The 18,512-nt window shown below is 38.3% G+C and overlaps 1 protein-coding gene across 7 annotated transcripts in view; it reads left to right on the forward strand.

Annotated features, from left to right (window-relative positions):
- Nucleotides 1-18,512, forward strand: part of arap2 (ArfGAP with RhoGAP domain, ankyrin repeat and PH domain 2) — a 304,016-nt gene that overhangs the window by 157,319 nt on the left and 128,185 nt on the right. For 6 of the 7 annotated variants that reach the window (XM_043693442.1, XM_043693425.1, XM_043693434.1 and 3 more), the window contains exons 10-14: nucleotides 1,092-1,198; nucleotides 6,143-6,342; nucleotides 10,122-10,207; nucleotides 16,001-16,183; nucleotides 16,437-16,463. In XM_043693442.1, coding sequence (XP_043549377.1) covers nucleotides 1,092-1,198; nucleotides 6,143-6,342; nucleotides 10,122-10,207; nucleotides 16,001-16,183; nucleotides 16,437-16,463 — 603 coding nt within the window. The remainder of the gene's footprint in view (nucleotides 1-1,091; nucleotides 1,199-6,142; nucleotides 6,343-10,121; nucleotides 10,208-16,000; nucleotides 16,184-16,436; nucleotides 16,464-18,512) is intronic. The other variant, XM_043693415.1, reaches the window with a different exon arrangement.

The following is an 18,512-nucleotide window of genomic DNA, read 5'->3' on the forward strand; positions in this document are numbered from 1 at the left end:
GGGGGGGTGTGGACCTGACGAGGGAGTCACGGAGGGAGTGGTCTTTTCGGAACGCTGATAGGGGAGGGGAGGGAAATATATCCCTGGTGGTGGGGTCCGTTTGGAGGTGGCGGAAATGACGGCGGATGATACGTTGTATATGGAGGTTGGTGGGGTGGTAGGTGAGGACCAGTGGGGACAGAACCCAGGACAGAACCCCACTGGTCCTCACCTACCACCCCACCCCAGGACAGAACCCCACTGCACCCCAGGACAGAACTTGCACTGCATGGTGTCTTTGTTCAACAACACTCCCTAGGACCTTACCATTAAGTGTATAAGTCTTGCTAAGATTTGTTTTCCCAAAATGCAGCACCTCGTATTTATCTGAGTTAAACACCATCTGCCACTTCTCGTCCCCATTGGCCCATCTGATCAAGATCCTGTTGTAATCTGAGGTAACCTTCTTCGCTGTCCACTACACCTCCAATTTTGGTGTCATCTGCAGTGGTCAGCGGAGAAGGTTACCTCAGATTACAACAGGATCTTGATAAGATTGGCCAATGGGCTGAGAAGTGGCAGGTGGAGTTTAATTCCGATAAATGCGAGTTGCTGCATTTTGGGAAAGCAAATCTTAGCAAGACTTATACACTTAATGTTTTTTAATTAATTCAAATTCCACCATCTGTCATGGCAAGATTTGAACCCAGATCGCAAGAACATTACCTGGTCTCTGGATTGATAGTTTAGCAATAGGTCGTCACCTCTTTTAATAGGTGCATGGGACTTTAAGATGTGTCCGGTATATGAGTCAGTTCAAGATGACTTTTCAAAATGGTAATCACCTGCATCAAGCAGCACTTCATGTTAATATTGGGGACACAAGTTGATCTTCATCAGTGGAGTGATTTGTTTTCTTTGAAGGCTTCGAAGGTCAGTATAAATGCCAATATCTGTGGTCTGTCCTAATGTAACTTTTTTAAAGAAAATTCATCGGATGCATCTGAATAAATGCCTTCAGAAAACTGAAGTTCTTGTCTCGTTATACAACTGCTTGATAGCCATCAGATTACATTGGAAATGAAATATTAACTTTTTTTTTCATTTTAAAGGATTTTAAAAGTGGAATTGGTATTACAATGGTTAACACAAATGTAGCAACAGTCAAAGATGTCGATCGTAAAAGCTTTGAATTATCTACTCCATTCCGAAATTTCAGGTAAATTCTTTATAAGTTACCCCAATTTCGACCTTAAATTTCATCCCTCTGTTACATGGTCTAATGGGATTAATGTTTGCAGTCTGTTCTATTGTATTGCTTTGAGAATTATGGACTGATAAAAGAGACCCCTTTATTCTTTGATAGGATGTGTCTGTTGCTAACAAGGACAGCATTTCTTGCTGCTCCCTAATTGCCCTTTTGCTTAATGGCATATTGACCATGTCAGGGGGCAGTTGAGAAACGATCATATTGCTGTGGACTTGGAGTTGCCTTTTGGCCAAATCTTAAAGGATTGTAGACTTATGACCCACACACCGGAATTCCGTTAACTTTTAGGAGCACCTTAGGTCTTATGCCATTACATTGTGTATTTTAACTTGCTCAAATCATACGCTGAATGTAGAGTAGATGTTTCCACTAGTAGGAGAAACCAGTACCCAAGGGCACAGCCTCAGAGTGAAGGGATGATCCTTTAAAATTGAAATGAGGAGAAATTTCTTCAGCCAGAAGGTGGTTAATCTGTGGAACTGTTTGAGGGCTGTGAAGGTCAAGTTGTTAAATGTACAGAGATAGGTTCTTGATTAATAAGGGGATCAAGGATTACAGAGAGAACACAAGGATTGAGAAACATATCGGTCATGATCAAATGATGGAGCCGACCTAATGAGTCAAAAGGCCTAATTCTGCTCCTATATCATATGGTCTAAGTTAATTGCAATTTACTCCATTCCACACAGCTAAAGATACACCAGTCAGTTGCATCAATACTGGGGAAGTAATACCCATCAAACTACAGTAACAACAATGCGGTTTATTTTTATTCACTCATAGAAGTTGGAACAATATAATTATTTCAGAAGGAAAAATAAATTAACTATAGCTAAGATGGGTAAGAACTCCCAAAGCAGTAAAGTTCACGAGCTGTGTATAAAAACATATTTGACATATTTATAAAAATAAATACATAAGAGGATTGTGTGACACTTGTATTCTACCTACTGTCAAAGTAATGTGCATCGTGGGCTTTGAGGCTTCAGTACCAATAGTAGCACAACCATAATTGTGTATTCTGTAAAGTTAATAAAAATTGCCTGTAATTTCCAGAGCATAAACCAGAACTGGATGTTGTGACTAATCTATTTCTTTATCTTTGTTGTGCAGAAAAGTGTGACTTTGACAACTATATAGACATAACTATTCTTGCAGCATTAGTTGTCATATTTCTTTAATGACTTGCTTTTATTGACTTATGTTGGGACTAGAACAAATTGTTGCTAAAGAAAATGGACTGTTTTCTTGTGTGAGCAAGTTGTTTTCTTTTAAGTAATTGTATGAATTACATAATTTACAATCTTCCCCCCTTAAACTCCACTTTGGACCATAGTCCATTTTGTTATACAATTCTGCATAGACCAAAAATGCAGACCCGTTATGCAGCACATTGGTTTTATTTTGTACAGATTATGCATACATGCATATTTTATGCAGATTTTATACTCAGAAACCTATTGAATTTCCTGAATTTATTTTATTTAAGAGAAGGAGCAGGAGTTAATCAGTAGTGAATATTAACTACACACTCAATAACTCAACGACAGATCATTAGAATACATTTTAAAAATCTGAGGAACTATGGGACTGTTTAATTAACACACTAAACATGCTCAGTGGCACAGTTGATTATGGAAATGTGTTGCCTTCACAGCAACTATCCTTGAAAGCTGTGCACAAAGGTTCAATAATTCTATTGGGTTCCATAATGTATGTAATGAGAATGAAATTCCCTTACAACAGATTCATGTCATAATGTTCATGGTGTTAGATGCAGCTAAACTGAACTGAAAGTTTGGATGTAAATCCCTCTAAATATGTCAATTTATGTAATTTCTAAAATATAGAAACAGCCAGTTGCTACAATAGATACTTAAAGAATGCCGTACCTATTAAATACATATTCCTAGGAAGTGGACTAGGAATATGTCGGCTCCCCAGGAAATGAAGTATTCCTCATGGATTCACAAAAATAATCTGGGAACTGCTAGTCTGGGTTAGCTTCGGAATCCCCACAAATTTGTAACTTCTATTGTTGTTGACTGTCCTATCTTGCTCTAAAGTCTTCAGTTCAAGTCATTAATGGCCATAATAAACAGCAAGGGTCCCAGCACTGGTCACTGCAGTAAACCAATGGCCACAGGCTTCCAATCACAAGAATTATTCTTCACCTTCTCTCTTTGTCTCCCGTCTGCAAGTCAATTTTGGATCCACTTTGCCAACTTGTCTTGGATCCCATGGACTCTTAGCTTTTGGACCAGCTTCCATGTAGGATCTTGTCAAAGGCCTTACTAAAATCCATATAAACGACATCAACTACACTACCCTCATTTGTATAATTGGTCACATATTTAACAAAAATAAACAATTCAATTAATCAGATAGGTACTTCCTTAATTAAATCTGTGCTTACTATCCCTAATCTATCCCTGCCTTTCCAAGTGTTGATTAATCCTGTCCCTCAGATTTTTCTTCCAATAATGTCTCCCCCACTGTTGTGAGATGAACTGATCTGTAATTACCTGGCCTTCTACTGCTGCCCTCTTGAACAAAAGAACCACATTAGCTATTCAACAGTCATGTTGCACTTTGCCTGTGGCCAGCCAAGTATTAAACATATCTGCCAGGGTCCCAGCAATCTCCTCCTTTGCCTCCCACAGGAAGCCTGGGATAGATCTCATCAGGCCTTGGGGATTTATACACCTTTATGCTCACTGAAACATCTAATACTTCCTCCTTATTAATCTTAACATGTTCCTCCCCATCCCAACTGAAATCCACAGCAACAATGTCTTTCTCCTTTGTAAATACAGATGCAATGTATTTATTGAAGACCTCACTCTGTGCACAGATTGCCCCTTTACTTTCTAATAGGACTCCCTCATTCTCTAGTAATCATCTTACTCTTAACATACTTCTAAAATGCCTTGATGGGATAGCCTGCGATGTTTGTCTGAGGTTTGATTTTGAGAATTGAACTATATCAGGACGTTCCTTGACTAGTCGGAGGGACATCTCTTCCAATTCTGGTATAATACCCGGATGTTAGTGAGGTGATATTACCAATTTGGCAAGGCTGGGTTTATTGTGATTTCTCGTGCCTGAGTGAATATCAGGTGGTCTGTTGCTTTTTTCTCCTTTTGTGAGACTTTTCAGTGATTGATACTTTGACATTTCAGATGGCAGTTACAAGTTAACTGCGTTATTGTAGGTCTGGAATCACATGGCTGTTTTCCTTCCTTAAAGGATATTAATGAATCAAATGAGTTTTTGCAACAATTGACAATGGTTTCATGGTCTTCATTAGGACATTGCTGTTAGATTTGTTTTAATTAAATTTTCATCATCTTCAATGGTGGGATTTGAACTTGGGTCCCCAGAGTATTAAAAGCGCAGCAGGTCAGGCAGCATCCAAGGAGCAGGAGAATGAACGTTTCGGACATAAGCCCTTCTTCAGGAATGTAGAAGGAGGAAGAGAACTTCTTCAAGGAAGGCATCCTTGCAAGAGGCTTCGCAGTAGGTTAAAGTCAACTAGGAGAAAGTGAGGACTGCAGATGCTGGAGATCAGAGCTGAAAAATGTGTTGCTGGAAAAGCACAGCAGGTCAGGCAGCATCCAAGGAACAGGAGAATCGATGTTTTGGGCATAAGCCCTTCTTCAGGTTTCCTGAAGAAGGGCTTATGCCCGAAACGTTGATTCTCAGTTCCTTGGTTGCTGCCTGACCTGCTGCGCTTTTCCAGCAACACATTTTTCAGCTCTGATCTCCAGCATCTGCAGTCCTCACTTTCTCCCCAGAGTATTGCCTGGATTACTAACTACTGGCCCGAGATCCTTTTTTTTTTCTAGTTTGTCTAGTAGGTAAGTGGCTTTCTCCTTCAATTAGTCTTAGAAAAAAATATATAATTATATTATGTGCTTGATCATAATTTTAAACAGCTTGTTTTCATATTGATACATTAATGAAGATGACAATTTCATAGGTGCATAAATAGAAAAGGTTAATAGAGAGATGGGCCAAACGCGGAAAGTGGGACTAGTTTAGTTTGGAAAACCTGGTTGACATGGACGAGTTGGACTGAAGGGTCTATTTCCATAATGTATAATTCTATGACTCTATAACTGTTACCAAAAGCTCCCCTAGAACTTAGGCAATAGTAAGATAACCTCAAAATGAAAGATAGGAATTAGAACTTGCTCATGAGAGCACTCTTTAAAATATGAGAGCTGAAATAATGAGAAACGTCTTCAGCCAGAGAGTGGTGAATCTGTGGAATTCATTGCCACAGAAGGCTGGGGAGGCCAGGTCATTGAGTATATTTAAGACACAGATAAATAGGTTCTTGAGTATCAAGGGTTACAGGGAAAAAGTGGGAGAATGGGATTGAGAAACTTGTCAGATTGAATAGCAGAGCATACTCGATGGGCTGAATGGCCTAAATTCTGCTCCTATGTCTTATGGCTTTTCTGGTCTTATAATCTGGAGTAAGATAAGTCAGAAGTAAATCTATTATACCAGAACCGTCATAATAATGTTATTCAAAAAGATAATTTAATGCATGCTATAGAATTATTGTGTTGTCAGCATTATTTTAGGTAATTGTAGTTTTTTCTTTAACTCCTTTAAATATTAAAAGGTGAAGAGAGAGCAAATGAAATTTACTTAACATCCCAGATAACTAGTACCTAAATATTTTAACAACTTTATAAATACTTACAGAATGTTAATGTTATTAACGATGCATATATTGTTTTATGATAGCAAGTTGGTTATAAAATATTGCCAATGTAAAATAGGTACTATTTTTCCCAGTTTCTTATCCAGTGAGATTAATGTGGCATTGTACTATTAGACTAGATAATTAAAAATGAAATGGAAAAATCAATATTTCAGTTTCACAGCAGAATCTGAACGAGAGAAACAAGAATGGATTGAAGCTATGCGGGGATCGATAGCAGAAAGCCTGTCAGATTATGAAGTGGCAGAGAAGATCTGGTTCAACGAATCTAACAGAAACTGTGCAGATTGCCGTGCACCAGATCCTGAATGGGCGTCCATCAATCTCGGTGTTGTCATCTGCAAAAAATGTGCAGGTATGGGAAGAGGATAAAAGGAAGCTGTGCAAATCATAATGTCTTCTTTTGTGTTTTGTAGGTATTCAAGTTTGCAGGCATTTCCTAACCCTCGAGTATGTTGTCTTCTGTGATTATGAATTAGCTAATGTGTGCTGCACGCAGTCTGAAGCTGCCAGCTAAATAGCTTCCACATGTTGAAACTTAACTTGAGCCACTTTTTACTTGGAGATTTCTTTCTCTGTGGATATCTTATCAGTTACTAGAAGATGTTGCACTTATCCTTGATCCACCTTTGTGATGTCAGAATTGGTGATATTAACCAATTATTACAAAATCCCCAACATATTTCATAACTCCTCAGGGATACTGAACTAGTCCTCAACCATGTGCAGCAAAACATTGAGGCTTGGGTTAGTAAGTGACAACTAACGTTGTGCCACAGAAGAGTCAGGTAGTGACTGTTTCTAACAGGAGAGAAGCTGACATTTCTCTTTGACATGCAAAGGTAATACCATCACTGAATTTCTCACTATCAACATTATGGGGGCTGTTATTGACCAGAGACTGAACTAGATCAGCCTCATGAATACTGTGGCTACATGAACCCACCAAAGGTTGGCAATTTTATGGTGAGTAACTCACCTCATGACTCCCCAAAGCCTATTCATCATCAACAAGGCACAAGTCAGGAATGTGCTGGAATACCCTTCACTTGGGTCAGTATCCTGGAGTTCCATCCGTAAGAGTATTGTGGGACTACCTATCGCATAAATGGACTGCAGCAGTTCAAAAAGGCAGTTCTCAAAAGCAACTAGGGCTGGGCAATAAATGCTGGCCAGTCAGTGCTTCCCATGTCCTATGAGTGAAACATAAATAATTTTTTTAAAAGTCCAGTTTGGTCAGGCAAATGTATTTGCTAGGTATTTCTTTGAATGTGCTTCCAATGGATTATTACTAATTTGTTGCAAACTAATCTGAATCCTGGATGAGTTGATGATGAGTGATCGGAGGTACACTCTGCAAATTCCTGGTAGTTATTTTTATGATAAAACGTCCAATGATAGATTTTCTGCCAGGAACATCAGTGTAATACCAGCAAAACTGGTTGAGCATGTGCACCAACTGGGGCCAGCAAATTAGTTCCATCAGAACCACTTTCACGCTTCTCTTCTGCAGTCTAAGTCACTGATTCATGATACCATCCATCAGAATAGCCCTCGTTCATAAAGCTGGTCCGGTTCAAACTGAGAGTCCACCAACTGCACTGGTTGAAGAACTTTTGCAAATTCTCTTTGGCCTGTTTGTAAAGATTTTTCATGTCAATTAAACAAAAATTAGCTTGTATGATTATGCAGGTTGATGGAAGATTTTGAGTTTGTGATTTTGAAGAGATCTTACTGAAAAGTTAAGCCGTAATCTGACTGGCTTGTTTTGGATAGTCAAAGCATCAACATTGCCTGAGAACGTCTGTCACTCTTGTTGAGCCTCTTGTCTATATTGTGGCTGTTGATGTCTTGGGCAATTTGTTAGTTACATTTTTCAGTTGTTACTATTTTCTCCTTTCCAAATAAGTTATTTTTTCTTTTTTTTTCCATCAAATATAGAAAACATTTTTCCTAAATTTCATGTTTCTTTCTAATCATATTCCACTAAAAGCATTATCACAGACAAAATCAGTTAACACAAAAGTCAATCATACAGCCAGTCCTTCAATGCTTTGCAAAAATGTAAAACATCCCAAAATTAAAATGTAACTTATGGCAAACACATTTTAAAAATTGCGCACAAAAAATATCATATTTATCCTACTTGTAAACCTGCCGCCAATATCTTTATCGTGGCTTCACAAATTGAGTAATGTGCTTTGACATGAGGATTGTTTTTCTAATGAAGTTGGAACATCCAATTTCATTTATTTGTTGCATAAAAATTGAGTTAACTCCACAAACTTTAATGGCAGGAGCAATTTTGAAACAAACAAATGATTGCCTAATGATTGCACCATTTCCAACTACTCACCTGTCAAAGTAGTTCATCTATAAATGCAGCAAGACCGAGATGATCTCACACTTGTGGCAGGCCGTGACGAACTCCAGCATTAGAGAATCTAATCGTTGTCCCATGATATTCAATGGCAACACCATCACTGAATCTGCATTATCAACATTCGGCCAATAAAAACTGAACTGGAATGGTCATGTAAATACTGTGACTACACAAACAGTTCAGAGGCTAGGAATGTTGCAGGGGTTAACTCACCAAGTGACTCCCTGAATCCACATGGAACAGTCAGGGGCGTGATGGAATACTCTGCACTTGCCTGGATGAGTGCAACTGCATTAACTGTTTGGGAGGGGGGGGATCCTAGTGGCATCATCACAGGTCTATTAATCTGGAGACCCACATCATATTCTGGGGATCTACATTCAAACCACACAACGGTAGATTATGGAACTAAGAGTCCACTGATGACCATAAAATCATTGTCAATGGTTGGAAAAAAAAACCATCAGATTCACTAATGCCCTTTAAGGATGGTGACTGCCATCTTCACCTGATCTGGCCTACATGTGACTCCAGAGGGATGGGCATCAAATGGTGGCCTAGCCAGAAACGCTCACATCAAGTGAATGAATGAAATAAAGAAGCTTGATACCATCCAGTCAAAAGCAATTCACTTGATTGGTAAAATTCCACAAATATTCACTCTCCCAGTGACCACTGACACTCAGAGTCATTGTCATGGAGAATTACAGCATGGAAACAGACCTTTCGGTCCAACTTGCCCTTGCTAACCAGATATATTAAAATTAATCTAGTCCCATGTGCTAGCACTTGGCCCATATCTCTCCAAACCCTTCCTATTCATATACCCATCCAGATGCCTTTTAAATGTTTTAATTGTACCAGCCTCCACCACTTCCTCTGGCAGCTCATTCCATACACACACCACCCTCTGCATGAAAAAATAGCACCTTGGGTCCCTTTTAAACCAAAACCTATATCCTCTGATTCTGCACTCTTCCAACCTAGAGAAAAAAGATCCATTCCCCTCATGATTTTTTAAACCTTAATCAGGTCACCCTTCAGCCTCCGATGCTCCAGGGGAAACAGCCCCAGCCTATTTAGCCTCTCCCTAAACCTCAAATCTGTAGTAGTGATGTGTGCTACCTACATGATACCCTGCAGAAATTCACCAAGGCTCTTTAGATAGCATCTTCCAAAATCACAATCACTTCCATCTAGAACAGAAATGCCAGCACACAAATGAAAACCATTACCTCCAAGTTACCCTCTAAGTCACACACCTTCCTGACTTGGAGATATAATGCTATTCCTTCTGTGTTATTGGGTCAAACTCCTGGAACTTCTCCATGATAGAATTGTGGGTCCACTAACACCAAAATAATTGCCATTCATCACCACCTTCTTGAGACAACTACAGATGGGTGTTAAATGCTGGCACAGCCGATGCCCATGAGTGAACAAAACAAACCTCCATTACATGCATTGTAAGTGGGTGGAATGTTAATTTCATTGCATCAAAAGCATAACTTCCTTTGGATTTAAAATTGAAAGATATTTGATCTGGCATAGAAATTTAAAATTAAATGCAGCCTTTTACATAAGCAAATGCACTCTCAAAATGAGAAAAATTTCTAATAACATTACAGAGTTTTCATTGTGAATTATAAAAATTCAAATTTACCATTAACAAATTTGAAAAAAACCCATTTATATTAATCTGCGTAAATAAATAATAACATGTTTTTATATTTGTGTTTGAATAAAACCAGGTCAGCATCGATCACTGGGTTCAAATATTTCCAAAATTCGTAGTTTGAAGTTGGATACCAGTATTTGGAGTAATGAACTTGTTGAGGTAAGAAACTATCTCATAATAACAGATTTAATTAAACAAAAAATCTTTTTATAGTTTAATTGGAAGCAGAATTGCTTTGAAAAGATCAAGTGCATTTTGACCAATTTGCGCACCTATTTTTAGTTGACCTTGAGGCTGTTATTTTCATGCTATATCCTCCAATCCCCTCTGTTCAGAAACCAGGAAACTCAACAATATAAATTTGCTTCAGTAGCTTTGCGCAAGCTTATGTACATTTTAAAACAAAACCAAGTGAAATGTAGTGAGAATTATGAGACACAAACTACCAAATAAGTACCAGTCTTCTCAAAGGAATTATTGGGAAATAGTTCTCATTGGGAAAACCCAGGAAATGACACAGTTACCACTTTGCAAAAGGTTGAGGTAGTTTCCCTTTCCTATCACCAACCATCAGCCAAAGACCAATATCGACCAACCATCTTCATGGTACAAAAACAGAAATTACTGGAGAAACTCACCAGGTCAGGCAGCCTCTGTGGAGACATAAAGGAATTAATGTTGCAGGTCAGTCACCCTTCTGGAGAGCTTTGGATCAACCACCTTCATGGTAATTGCAGGCTCATTATGTCAAACTGAATGGAGTCAAGCTCTGCATGCCTATCACTGTTCATCTCCTAGCCTGATAACGTGGCCTTTGAACTGTGCCATCATCTCTCATGTAAATTCAACCATTTATTCTTATTGTTGGATGTGGCAAATGGGAATTCAGTACCTTCTCTGAGCATGAAGTCTCGTAGCAAAGGGTCAAGCATAGCTGAGAACAAAACTCTTGCTGGTTGCCTCCTATTGCCCTCCTAACACAGATGTAATAGTACTCCAGCCTGCTAAATTCCAGAGCAGGGGGAGTTTATAGTGGTAAAGTCTGGGCCTGACCATCGAGGAACTCATAAATGAGAATTATAATGTTAAATTTGAATTTTAAAATTGAGAGTTTGCTAACTGGGAGCTAATGTAGGTGAGCGCTAATACAGGTAATGGGAGACAGTGTTTAACATATGAGTTAGGACATGGGCAGCAGCATATTTTCTGACTTCAAGTTTAGAGAGAATAAGACATGAAAGGCTAGCCAAGACTGCATTGAGATAGTCAAGTCGAGATATAAAGAGAAAAAAGCGCAGTATAGGATTTCAGTGGTAGATGATCGTCGGCCAGAGCAGACCTGGCATTGCTTGACAGAACATGGGTAATCTCAGTAATCTTCATGATCTCTATGGTCGTAGTAATCTCTATGATTTTAGTGATCTTCATGATTTGGCTGATCTTGGTGATCTTTATGATCCCTGAGGTCTTAGTTATCTGAGATCTTAGTGATCCCTGAGTTCTTGATGGTATTTGCGATCCCTGAGGTTTTGGGTATCGTTGTGTTTGTTGTTGTTGTCTGTACTGTGGACACTTCTATCTACTTATTTATTAAAAGCACTTAGTCAAGTGCGCTTTTTGGTGAAGTAGACAAAGGGACACAGAATTCAGTTTGTGGTTCAGCTCTATTTTATTAACAAAATACTTCTTAAAACACCATGCAAGCATTTCGCAAATTCCCACAGTATTTATTCTCTATCTAACTCTACCTGTCTGAGAAAGGATATTCAGGAGGCTGGAAAAACACAACAAGCCAGGTAGCATAAGGAGATGGAGAAGTCAATGTTTCGGGACTTCTCCACCTCCTGATGCTGCCTGGCTTGCTGTGTTCTTTCAGCTTCCTGCTTGCCTATTTTGGATTCCAGCATCTGCATTTTTATTTGTCTCTGAGAAAGAATATTACCTTGAATGTTCCATGTGTTTGAACTGGACCGTTGAAATCTTTCTCTCTGATGTAGAGCTGGCTCTCATCCACAAAGGTGGGACTTGCTGGTCAGGGTGGATCTTCTCCTGGGTTATCTTGGGTTGCCACAGAGTTTTCTACAACAAGTCTACCCTGGATCTTCACTGAGCCTTCACTGCAGGAGTGGCATCCAGATGTATGTTTTTATCCACCCTCATCCCTGACCTTCCAGAATGTTCTGTGACTTTTAGCCAATGAGGTCATGAGATGGGTTCAAATCATCCAATGGGATTGCATCCACACCTTTAACTGCTTGGAGATGTAAAGTGCAAATACTCAGGCAAGATGCCAAAATGACTGATCAACACTTCTACTACACAGCTGTCAGGCTGATTGTGAATGTTTGTAATCTCTTTGATCTTGGTTATCACTGTTGTCTGTAGTCGATAGCTGCTGCCCACTGTTAAATTTAGTTTGGCCAACTTTCTGTCAGACCGATTTCTCCGGCTGTGGTTCAGTTTAGAATATCCAATTTTGGACTTGAGGTCGCTTGACCACTCAGAGGTCTTGGTGATCTTTGTGATTTCTGAGATCTGAGGATCTTAGATCCCAGCTTCCTCTTTTGTAGATTCTGTTACAATCTCTATCCCTCTTTTCGCAGATCCAACTTAATTAATTGTTCTTGACAATCTGGGAATGCAATAGGGTCCAGCCTTATTTCAGCAAATTGTCAAAGACCTATAATATCTTTTCAGCAGTTGGCTAACTAAAGTGTTTTATAATTGCACTAACCTTGTATTTTGGAATGTGTTTTGATCCATTGTTAGTCTTTGCCACAGCAATTCATAGCTGTTGACTTAGATGCTACTTCCCAAAATGCATAGATATATTCAGCATTCTATGTAAATTCAATATTTACTTGAGTGTGTCAGTGACTGATAATAAATTGATTTTCATTCTTTTGCTCATACTATGTTTTACTGTATTCACAGATGTGCTTCCTGAGCATAGTTTCCACAGTCAGGAAAAATTAAATCGAGTCTTTAGAAAGTTTCTAGGGTTAGTTATACAACCTTCGTGAAATACTAAGACTACTGACTTAATGTTACTCATCCCTCCCAACTGATCTTGAGTTCCTCTGAAACCATTCTGTAGTCTGTTCACTAAAATGATGACATATCTACTCTGACGAATTAGTGAGCATAATAATTAAGTAGTATAATTTAGAGAGACAAAGTGTTAATAATAGATCACTGAAGGTGACGATTGTAGATTTAGCTAGAAAGAAAGTGTCCAGTAGTGCCCAAGAAGCACTTAATAAGTCATGCTATGTTTTAGTGTAATGATAACTTTATAGTCACAGCATGTCCCATGACTCACTGATTAGTGTCACATTTTACTTCAGCGCACATTCGTGTTGGTTTTATGACTCATAAATGGAATCTATTTCACTTCAAAACATTAACAATGTAGTATGTGGAAAAGGCTTGGAGACTGGCTATGATTTGATACTTCAGCTCCATAATACTTTAAAGAAAATTGCTGGATGTTCAAAGCTTTGTGGAAACTCTATTGAACTTTAGAAACAGAGGACAGGATACAACTCCAGAAGTCTCACCTGCACTTCTTGCAGATCCCATTTTTTAGATAGAGGAAATGGAATGGGATGTGTCTTCCACATTAATGAAAGCTAAACTCAGCCTGGTCATTTGAACTCTGTGCTGAGTTGAAACAAACCCCATGTTCCCTACAGCAGGGGCCTTATCCTGCATTATATGTTTGAGATTTAAATGCTTATAAAGTGCATATAAGATTTGTAGATCTGTAGAACTAAAAACTTATGTTATTTGAATCCTCAATGCTTTAAGGAGTCAAAAAAAAACTAATCCGCCTTTTATCATGATAGTGGTAAACACTGGTCTATCAATTTTCAATTTACATCATCTGATTTCAATACTCAAGACCTTCTGGATCGTTATGATTTTTAAAATAGAAGAAAAATTGAACCAAAATAGCTGCAGTGATCACAGGTTGAGGCAAATTCAAGAAACCAATATGGATTAAACCATTGTTTATTCATTTTTAGGGACTGAGAATCACTGACTGGTCTGCATTTATTGCCTATCCCTAGCTGCCCTTGAAAAGATGGTAGTAAGCAACGTTCGTGAACTGGTGTGGTCCATGTGCTATAGGTAGAACTGTTTGAACTGAATTATCATGCTTTCTAAAAACATTGGAATCAGGCAATTGAGTTGAGCATCAAGAAACTCTGATATCTTGTTTTCATTTACACTGCATAATAATTTGCAAATATTGGGCATAAAGTGTTGCCTGCTTGAAAAGACAGTCAATCCAGACTCAGGTGTGCAAAAATGAACAATATTTCAATAACTGCTTAGCGGAACAGCAGAGAGAAAGAAAAATTGATTCTTAATGATAAGGACTGGAAAACTTTCTCCTTGTTTCCGTCTCATCGTCTCAAAAGTCAGCACTGAAGAGAAAGCAAATTGGAGACATTCATTTGCCTAAAGCTTAAGAATTATACAAATTTGGCTCTGGCTGAGGACACAAGACATCAACTAAGCAGACATGGTCTCAGCTTTAAATAAAACAAATTGATTCTAAGAACTATTGAAACTGTATATTTTTATCTTCCTATTGTACTTTGTATGAAATTTTCTATCAGTGTTTATGTATATGCCAGATGTCATACTTTGTTTTCTCAGGGTTAGTTGGTAATAAAATTGTAAACTTTGTAAGTGTTTCTGTAATTTTGATCTATAAAAATAAATCAATTGAAATGCAAAATAGTCATGTGCTAAAAATCATTTCCAAATCTTCTTTGTAATCATTTAAGGGATTAAAAGGAGGGAAGTCAATTTGCACCTGCTTATAACACTGAATGACAGTTGAAAAAAATCCGTCTAGCAGTTGCAAAAGCTGTTCATTGACATTTGTTCAAGGATGGTTATGGTATAATTATTAATAATTGACTGCTTTTCACAATCTACAATCTGAGAGAAGCTTTAAAGCAAAAACTACTCTGATATGAAGTTATGAAAGCAACTCTATTTACTTTCATAGTGCCATAAGTACTTGAGTTTTTAAAGAAAGTTGAATAGGCCTTCATGAATGGGAGTAGTTGCTTATTAGACTGAAAAATATAATAAACATTTAGATTTTAATTTTATTTCATTTCCACATGTCAGCATGCCAATGGTGGGTGATGCTGGGCGAGTTGGTAAGGACGCAGAGACAAATGATGATAGTTGGGAGACATGATTTGGCATGGAGTACGTAAGGAATCCTAGGAAATTGAGGCCTGGGGTCATGGTGGAGTATGGAGGTTGAGGGATAGAGGGCCTAACAAGTAGAAAAAAAACATAGAATCCCCACAATGTGGAAAGAGACCATTTGGCCCATTGAGTCTGCACCGACCCTCCAAAGAGCATCCCACCCCATCCCCATAACCCCACATTTGCCATTGCCAGTCTACCTAATCTGCACATATTTGGACTGTTGAAGGAAACCTGAGCACCTGGCAGAAACCCATACAGTCACGAGAAACTCAGCACAGTCACCTGAGGCAGGTCCCTGGAACTGTGAGGCAGTAGCACTAACCACTGAGCCACCATACCATCCAAAGAAAGAGGTCTCAGAAAACATGAGACAACTGAGACATTTTGGACAAGCTGTCCCAGTACTTGGCAATTCTTGTGGTCATCTTGGATCTGTGATTAGAAGCAGTATTGCCGACTCCCATCAGATTCCCTCCAATCCACCCTGGAATGTGGATTGTGCTATGCCATACACTTTATCCCAAAACAGGAGCAGCCAGCCTTAAAATTTTGGACTCAAACTACTTGCCTCAGGGGTTAAACAAAAATTCCGCCCAAAGTGTTTTATAAACAAGAAGTTGAATTTTGAAGTTGAAAGCAAATAGACATGTTTGTGCCAACAAGTACTGGTGCCAGCATTTTTAATAGCTGTGCCTTTTGTTTGAATTTCAGTTTTTCATTGTTGTAGGAAACAAAACAGCCAATGCTTTTTGGGCAGCCAATCTCAAAGCAGGTGAAGAATTGGATATGGATGCTCCACCAAACTATCGTCTTGAATTCATCACTCAAAAATACAAAGAAGGAAAATTTCGAAGAAAACTCTCTCCTTTTCTAAACCAAGAAGAACTGAACAAGGTAATGCGAGTTCCTCCCAGAATAATTTGACATTACCTGATGCTTCCTGATATTGTTTCTTCAAAATTCAGTTTGCATTACTTTGGAGAATTTTGGGAAAAAAAGTGGAGCTCCATTTGGAAAAAACCCTCAAAATTAGATGTTTGTTCTTTACCCTATTTATTCAGCTGATTCAATACTATGCAAACTGACACTGGCTATTTAGTAATATAAGTTGGTATTCTCTCAAATATGATGTTTTCTTTTTACACAGATGTATGTAAGCCCTGTTCTTGTATCTGTAAGTGCAATGACATTTTTTTTTTCTAACCCTATCTCTTATTAGCTTTTAAGACTTTTTTCCAACTAATTTTTATTTAACAATACAATATTTCCAGGAGATTAAATTTGTAATTTTGCTTTTTCTACTATAGTGAGAAATTTGCTTTTTCTTACCATGTCACACTTTTTCCACTTAACACTAAAGCAAATATATGTACAGGAATGCTTTCAAGGAATTACAATATTGAACGTGGTGCAAAGAATCTGTAGCGTGGCAAATGTTGCACTTTAATCTCAATTAAACAAGTAGCCCAAACTGAAAAAGATATTTTGTGCTATAATCCAGGTTATAAAATCAAACCATTTGGTATACCTGCCAATGTAAAGTTTTCAGTTGAGATGCAAGTTAGTTCACCTTCCTAATTATGTTTTGCTATTAGATGGCTTCTATTTTGGTGCTATCCCTATAAGTAGGTTTTTTTTAATGCTAACTACTTGGCCTCAGCAACTGATGCTGCTAGAAATGCGAAAGATCTTTCTTCAGCTAACTCTGGTAGAGAAATCTGGTTTCTTTTATTTATATTGTCTTTAACATAACAATAGTTAAGGGGGAGAAGTGAAAAATTACTTATCCTTTTACATCCATATAGAAGACATTTTTTTCTTGTTGAACCACTCATTATTCAAATTTCTATGAGACAAATAAATAAGACATGCTGAAAATCCGTTGAGGTGATGGACTAGTTGTATTATCACTGCACTGTTAATCTAGAGACTCAGGTAGTGTTCTGGGGACCTGGGTTTGAATCTTGCTGCGGAAGAATTTGAATTCAGTGAAAACTGGAATTAAGAATCTAATGATGATCATGAAACTATTGTTAATTGTCAGGAAAAACTGATCTGGTTCACAAATGTCCTTTTAGGGAAGGAAGCTGGTCTGGATTATTTGTGACTCAAGACCCACCATAATGTGGTTGAGTCCTAACTACCGTCTGGGATGGGCAGTAAATGCTGGCCTAGACAGTGATGTCTGTGTCCTGTGCATATTGTCTTTACAGCTGAAACAAAAACAGAAATTGAAACAGTAAATATCAAGTGGCCTGAGCTGATATCCTTTTTTAAAAAAAAACTTTTAATTTGCTTATTACAATCTATTAACTTCTATTTGATCACATAGTTCATTTTATAAAGTTGAGTAAGAAAACTCTCAATTGGAAGAATTATTAGCATTATTTTTTGTTTTTAGAAAAGCATATTTACGATCCAAAATAAAAATCTCTATTCTTAACATTTGCACAGTTCCACTGTATAACATGGTAGGTGGGGAGAAAGGAAGTTTCATGATGCAGGAATAAGTCATTGAAAACTGAAATATATGAAGCATATCAGGAAATGAAAGCAGAATTCAATCAAAAACAGCATCCACACAGCCATATATCCACACAAGCAAAATCTGAACTCTCTTGGACCAGACAGAATATTTTGATGTACCTTTTCAAAAGGTTAAGCCTATTTGAGCCTGATATGGATTCTGAAATTGACACCTTTAAGTTCAACAAAGGAGTAAAGTTCAAGAAAAATGTTGCTTAGACAGGCTAGAGCAGGGTGACAGGGATATTATAGTTGAGGGCTATTTGGGCCAAAGTTTAAATATGGCCATGCAGATCTCTTTAGTTTTGAAGAAGAGCCATCACACTAAAAGTGTACCTTAAGTATTCTCTCCATGGTTATTGACTGGCTGCGTTTACAGCATTTTCTACTCATAGTGGATGACATGGTCATTATAAAAACTAGGATAAAGTGAGGACTGCAGATGCTGGAGATCAGAGCTGAAAATGTGTTGCTGGAAAAGCGCAGCAGGTCAGGCAGCATCCAATGAGCAGGAGAATCAACATTTCAGGCATAAGCCCTTCTTCAGGAATGAGGAAGGTGTGCCAAGCAGGCTAAGATAAAAGGTGGGGAGGGGCATTGGGAATGCGATAGGTGGAAGGAGGTTAAGGTGAGGGTGATAGGCTGGAGAGAGGGTGGGGGCGGAGAGGTCGGGAAGAAGATTGCAGGTCAAGAAGGC

The sequence above is a fragment of the Chiloscyllium plagiosum genome, chromosome 1 (genome assembly GCF_004010195.1).
Source record: "Chiloscyllium plagiosum isolate BGI_BamShark_2017 chromosome 1, ASM401019v2, whole genome shotgun sequence".
NCBI lineage: Eukaryota > Metazoa > Chordata > Chondrichthyes > Orectolobiformes > Hemiscylliidae > Chiloscyllium > Chiloscyllium plagiosum.